Source organism: Camelina sativa, chromosome 1 (genome assembly GCF_030686135.1).
Source record: "Camelina sativa cultivar CO46 ecotype springtype chromosome 1, ASM3068613v1".
Lineage (NCBI taxonomy): Eukaryota > Viridiplantae > Streptophyta > Magnoliopsida > Brassicales > Brassicaceae > Camelina > Camelina sativa.
Window position 1 is genome coordinate 23,293,085 of NC_141880.1, and position 7,159 is coordinate 23,300,243.

General features: G+C 38.1%; 1 protein-coding gene and 1 pseudogene across 1 annotated transcript; both read right to left on the minus strand.

Moving 5' to 3' along the window:
- Window positions 1-263: 263 nt before the first annotated feature.
- Window positions 264-1,496, minus strand: LOC147950235 (uncharacterized). The gene is made up of 4 exons (XM_087512557.1): window positions 1,378-1,496; window positions 1,195-1,312; window positions 718-1,108; window positions 264-592 (listed from the first exon to the last, which is right to left on the minus strand). Exons 1-4 carry the CDS (start codon window positions 1,494-1,496, stop codon window positions 264-266), a joined length of 957 nt encoding a protein of 318 aa, XP_087368683.1.
- Window positions 1,497-2,324: 828 nt separating this feature from the next.
- LOC147950236 (uncharacterized) lies at window positions 2,325-4,151 on the minus strand (annotated as a pseudogene).
- Window positions 4,152-7,159: the final 3,008 nt, after the last annotated feature.

Genomic DNA, 7,159 nt, shown 5'->3' on the forward strand with positions numbered 1-7,159 from the left:
GTGGGAAAAGAGTCGCAGAAACGTTGCTAATTCAGGTGTTAGTCGCTTATTCGTCGCAATTCGGTTGCAAAGCGAAACGTTGCTATATTATTTAGTTACTAAACGATCGCTAATGTGCGACTCTTTTGGGACTATATTTTACTTTAAGATACTAATTTTACTTGCAAATTTGCAGATTAATCAAGCTATTAAGTTTTACTATAATTGAAATAAGTTTATTTGATTTTAACATAGAGACAATATTTTACAAATCAGATGCACATTTAGTCTTCATATGCAAGTTCTTCATCTTCATCTTCATCTTCGGATGTTGACAAGTTACATTGAAATTCGTCTTCTCCTTCACCATCTTCTATCTCAAAATCGATTGGTTCATCTTGATGACTCTCGTCGACTAAACTCTCAATGATGATTTCTTCAACCAAAGTCGGAGTTGCCTCAATAACAGTTTGTTGCAATATAACCAAATCATCATCGTTAAACTTCCCTTGGACAACATTCCTCGGATTAACTTTGCAAACTGTAAGCCACGATTTGTGAGGTCGTTTAGTGTATGGATATGACAGATAACACACTTGATCAGCTTGAGAACCTATATAAAGAAACGGAACATATTAAATTAATATTTATTTAATAATATATATACGGTTCGTAATTAATTAGCTTAAGAACCTATATAGTAAATTAATTAAAATATTTAGTGAAAAGAAACTTAACCTAAAATAAAAGGTTCGTAATTTCTGTATTTTCTTGACGGAAGCACGTCTACGATGCCTCCATTTGTCATGCGGATACCTTTGCCAACCGTTGGGTCAAACCAGTCACAGTAGAAAAGTGTTATCTTTAGGTTAATAATGCCAGGATACTCGAGCTCGATTATGTTTTCAATGGTCCCAAAAAAATCATCCTCCATAGATGCTTCAGAATAATTTTGCCCTCGGACACATACCCCATAATTCATTGTCTTTTTCGTCTGCCCGTGTTCACGCGTGTGAAACATGTAACCTCTGGTAAAATACATGGGCCACGACTTGACTTTGTTTTCTGGACCATCAACCAATTCATGAACCCATGGAGGAAAACTTTGGATATGTTTCATTGTAGACACCTACATAAGAAATAAATATAAATTGTCGGAAGTGAACCCATTCATTAAATTTTTTTTTTTATATTAAACTATTTACATATACTTACATATTGGGAAACCCCATCGCTAAAATCTTCATCTCTTTTCGATGTGACTTCATCATCAGTGAGTTCTGGATATTCATACCGAATTTGATCGTCCAACACACTGTTTTTCCCAACATATAGAAGACAATTAATCCATAAATATATTTAAGAGAAATAGCTATAAAAATAATCTGAAACATATACCTCTCTAGGGGACGAAAGTAATCACAATTCCGCAATACATATGCATGTGCGCATTTTTGATCTTTATCTGATGAGGCCATCGACCTAAGCTTATCTGAGACCGAAGAGGATGTCAACATACCTACTATGAGGAACACACCACGAACGAGGTCAGGGACGAGGAGCATAAGAGAGGAGTTTAACAAGTCAATAGAGAGCTTAATCACTCTCATAGAGCATGAAGCTCTCAAAGGAAAGCTACTCACCAAGGAGATCACCCGGGAAACCCCATTCGGACCAGAAAGCGAGTCAAGTGTTTCAAAGACTCAAGAAGTGGAGAATGATCATGAAGAAACCGGAATCATCGAAGAGAATCAAGGAGACGCTTACTTGCATCTCAAGACTCAACCTACATCCTTTTTGCCAGTTTTGCAAGGAACGAGGGAATCAACTTTGTTCACCATTACCAAAACGTCTTCGTACGAGCTGGGGCTTACACACACCTAGGAGAACCTCAAAATGTGTCCCGTGCTAATGGAATTAAGGTAAGCATTTGAGTTTAATTTTATTAACAAGTCTCCTTTTATGTTTTATTTGCAGGAATTTCCATTAGTTTAAGTTCTTTCTTTTTAGTCCTCAATAAGACTTGTAATTTGCAAGTTTAGCACTTTCCTTTTCTGTAATAAAGACCCTCGAAGGTCACAGCTGAAGAGCATATTAATAAGGCTCCCCTGCAGCTTTTGTAACACACGTTTTTGCTTATGAAATAAAAACCTAGTTTTCTTACAAGAGAACTCACAGCCGCCCTAGAACCTTGTGTGTGATTCCTTGTGTTCTCGAGCATCCAGACTTATCACAGCTTCAATCCATCAGTTGTGTGGCGTCTAACGATCCATTGTTATCTTTGTTCATCGACCATCTCGTCGGAATCCACAAAGAGTGCCGTACGGCCAGTTGGTGATTCTCCATCAGTCCATCCTTGTAGGATCTGCAAATCTTGATCCTATATCATTATCAGACAGCCAAAACTCTGTAACTTGGCCACTAGGACGACCGACTTGAGTGAATATATCTGGTACGGGTACTAGATATACAGGAACCTCACCCGCATCATATCGCAAAGACCTGAAAAATATTTAAAACTTTAAGTAGCCTTACATGTTAATTTAAAAGACCATTATATATTATAATGTAAGTATGAAATACCTCCTTCTACTAGCTGTAGAAATGGTTGAAGCAAAGTAGTGTTCTGAGAAGTATGATATCTCATCATTAATATATGATTGAACGATTGATCCCGCTGGATATCTTTTGTTCTTCGTCTTCCCTTTCAAACGTTTGAAAAACCTTTCGAAGGGATACATCCACCAATACTGGACTGGACCACCAAGTTCGGCTTCGTATGGTAGGTGTACAGGAAGGTGCTCCATGACATCAAAGAACGAAGGTGGGAATATTTTCTCCAAATTGCACAAAATCATCACAATATTCGCTTGCAGGACTTGGACATGACTTATCTCTAATGATCGACTGCATAAGTCACGGAAAAATGATCCAATCCCTACAATATATAAATAAAATCATTAATTAATTTGACATATATATAAAATTAAATTGCTATATATATATATATATCAAATTTTTACCTGATATTGCAAGATGGACGTCATGTAGTAACAACTCTGCAAACACAAATGGAAGCAATCGTTCCATAAAGACATGGCAATCGTGGCTTTTCATTCCTGAAAAATTTCCATCCTTGATGTCTGCACAACTAGCTAAATCAGCTACATACCCATCTGGAAATTTAACATCTTCTTTGACCCATTGAAGTAGGCTTTTTTTCCCTTTCGCACTCAATCTCCAAGTAGGAAAAGGAGCTCTCCCACCAGCATCAACATGCAATTGACTTCGATCACAAAATCTTGCAACATCCAATCGGGACCTCACATTGTCTTTTGATCTGTCTTTCACATTCATAACAGTCTACATGAGATTATCGAGAATATTTTTCTCAATATGCATCACATCAAGATTGTGTCGTAAGTTAAGATCGGTCCAATACGGGAGCTTCCACAAGATGCTTTCTTTGTGCCAATTATGCCAACTTCCATAACCATCCACTTTATTTTCATGCCCATTTCCTCCGCAGTCAGAAGTCTTTGGCGGCTCGGCATTTCTTATACGCTCATGTAAGACCTGTTCACCCGTCAAATATTGCGGTGGATAGTCGTTCACTGCGTGTTTGCCTTTGAGAAAGTGTTTTTTATCCTTTCGCATTGGATGATTAGCAGGAAGAAATCTCCTGTGGCAATCAAACCAACATATCTTCCTACCATCTGGCAATTGAAATGCATTTGTATCGTCCATAAAAATTGGGCAAGCTAATCTTCTGTGTGTTGTCCATCCTGACAACATGCCATATGCTGGGAAATCGCTGATAGTCCACAAAAAGACAGCTTTAAGGTTGAAATTTTGATCTAAGGACACATCATATGCCTCCACTCCATTATACCATAACTCTGTTAACTCATCGACCAATGGTTGGAGAAAAACGTCAAGACTAGCTCGTGGATGATTCGGTCCTGAATTCAAAATCGTCAGAAACAAATACTCTGTGTTCATGCACATCCCAGGAGGCAAGTTGTATGGAGTCAATATCACTGGCCATAATGAATGGTGTTTCGACATCCCAAAAGGATTGAAACCATCTGTACATAATCCAAGATAAACATTGCGCGGTTCTGCTGCAAATGAGGGATGCAATTGCTGAAAATTCTTCCACTCAGCCGCATCTGGAGGATGACACATTAATCCGTCCTCAGAGCTGTGCTCAGCGTGCCATCTCATAAAAGCTGCAGTCTTCTCAGATTGGTACATTCTCTTCAGCCTTTCCGCAATCGGTAAATACCACATCTTACTGAACGGTATTCTTGTTCTTCCTTCACTAGCCTTATACCTTGGTTTCCCGCAGAACTTGCAATGCTCCAACTTCTCATCATCTTTCCAAAAGAGCATACAATTATCTATACATACATCATATGTACGACACGGTAATCCTAGCTTTCGCATCAAAGTCTCCGTCTCATAGTATGAACCGGTTGCCTGATTACCCTCTGGTAAATACTCCGTAAACAGTCCTGTCCATGAATCCATACAATTTTCAGACAAATTGTAGTCGACCTTATTGTTCATGAACCGAGCTGCCAACGATAACTGCGACTGCCCTTCCCGACATCCATCATACAGTGGCGTGTTTGCAGCAGCTAGCATATCATAAAACCGTTTTGCTTCTTGGGTGGGTTGTTCATGAACATGATCATTTCCACTTTCATGTTCATGATACTCGTTATATGGTACAGAACCATGAAATGCATCATTCACCATCCCAGCATATATATTCTCCCCATCCAATCCTATTGGTTCACTAGCACTAGCATAATCTGTATTATTAGCATAATGACTACTAGTTCCCTCCCCAACAATATCATAATCTTCACCATGTTCATACCATACATAATAGTTAGGCATAAACCCCCTACTTAGCAAATGATTCGAAACAGAGGCAGCTTTCAAAGACTTCGAATTGTGACATACTACACAAGGGCAGTAAAACCTACCTCTGCTATTTTGTGCATGGCTACAGGCAAAATCGATAAACTCTTCCACACCCGCCGAATAATCCGATGATATATGATTAGTGAACGGATCGATCCGATTGTACATCCATGCTCTTGAAGGATTGTTCCACATTATTATTATTTTTTTTTTCTCTCTTTTTTTTTTCTTCCTCTCGATTTTTTTTTTCTCTTTCTCACGTTTTTTTTTTGTTTCTTTCTATAATAGTCGATGTAAATGAAAGAAGAAGTGGTGGCATATATATAAGAGAAATTTTGCCACTGTTTTGCGACTATTATAGAAAGAGTCACAAAATTTCAGTTCACCTAACACACTTTAAGCACGTTTTTTGCCGACATGGTGCGACTCTTTTGCGATTGTTTTCAATGTAGTCGCAAAAGTTGAGTACAATATCTTCCACATTCTCAACGTTTTTTGCCGTCATGCAGCGACGACTTTGCTACTAAATGATACTCCAAAAAGTCGTTGCAAATAAGTCTCTATTTTGCGACTTATTTGCGATGGCTCTCACGTACCAAAATTGCAGTTGCAAAGTAGTCACAAAATGCATCTTGTTTTGCGACGAAATAATATCAGTTACAAAAGAGTATATATTCGGTCGCAAAGGTGAGACGTTTTTGTGACTTTATTGTTTCGTCGTAAATTTGCGACGATTTTACTTCCGTATTTTGTATGGTCGTTAATCGGTATTAAAAGAGTCGCAAAACCGTCGCAAATATTTGCGACTAAACAATCAGTCACAAACGGTCGTCGCAAATGGCATGTTTTCTTGTAGTGTTTTTCATATAGCTGAAACAAAACCTCATAGTTAAGTTCTTGATTGTAAAGAGCATTACTATGTATGAAGGGAAATGAAAATTACCAGGATTGTTCTCAGGAACATTCTGTAAGTTGTGGTGGCAGGTGTTTAGGCCATCTGTGTTCACCATTTCTCAAAGAGAGAGAGACGTGTAGCTTTTTTTTTTTCTTTTGTTCTTTTGTTTGGTAAAGGAGTGAACTATGGGAGAGACTTCAGTCGTATATAAAAAGAAGATGTAACACCCGTCCTGCCTTATCAGCCAAGACAACGTGTTATTCAAATGGTCCCGCCAAAATGCTTCTTTTTTAAAAATAAAATTCTTCTATCATAAAACTCTTCACAACTCACAAAGCCTTAAAACTCTTCACAACTCACAAAGCCTTTAACCTGAGGGAAAAGATAAAAAGGTGAACACAATGACGACATTCTAATCACATTCAACAATCAATGCGTAGCATAGAATCAGACTCCACATCTTGACATACATCCAACAAGCATAACGGTTTCACATAATATTCAACCTAGCATATAATCATAATATCATTTAAATCACATTTCTCATATCATCGTAGTCATTCATATATATAATCATCAATATCGCTAAACAAATCCCATTTTCATCCAAGCACCATGTACAAAACCAATCCCAGGTTCATACAATTACCAGGCATGAAACAAATCCCATGTTCCGCCCATCACGAGACACAAAACAAATCCCATGTTTGTGTCCCCAACACACAATCTCATTTCATATCACCACACAATGATCATCATGTTACACATCTACTCATCATTCATTATAATCATACATCTAATCATCATATCAAAGCATACAATATCAATCAACAGACATATCCAATCACACAGTTTCCAAGCCTATACAAGCAATTCATGAAGAACAACTTAGAAAATAATCATTGTGTTTCCGCGATTACCACCCTCACTTTTGCCATTTAAATGTTAAAACACAATTCTCCTTTCCCATGTCAAACCCAATGTTAAAGCACACCAGCTCCATCCAACCTCGTTGCCAAACCAAACATATAATGTCACCATTTATTCTATACATACGAGCCTTAGAAACACAAGGGTAAAACCTTAACTAACCGTTAAAATCACAATCCCACCGTTGAATATTTAGGCTGTAGTACCGTGACGCTCTGCACAAAATCTCAGCTCGATCAGGTATGTTTTGGACCACCGACCGCTGTTCCAAGGAGATAACCTCGAACATGATTTTTAGGGTTGCAGGTTCGGACTGTTACAGATATTTCTTGCGCAGGAAGCAACGAACATAACTTCTTGAATATAACTCCGATCGGACTTCTGTCAGTTGTTACGAGCTCATGGATTGATAGTGAACGC

Coding starts and splice junctions, on each gene's coding strand:
- LOC147950235 (XM_087512557.1), bottom strand. CDS start 1,496: ATGTTGACATCCTCTTCGGTCTCAGATAAGCTTAGGTCGATGGCCTCA. Junction 1,109..1,194: donor GCGATGGGGTTTCCCAATAT/GTAAGTATATGT, acceptor TTTCTTATGTAG/GTGTCTACAATGAAACATAT. Junction 593..717: donor TTACGAACCTTTTATTTTAG/GTTAAGTTTCTT, acceptor TTCTTTATATAG/GTTCTCAAGCTGATCAAGTG.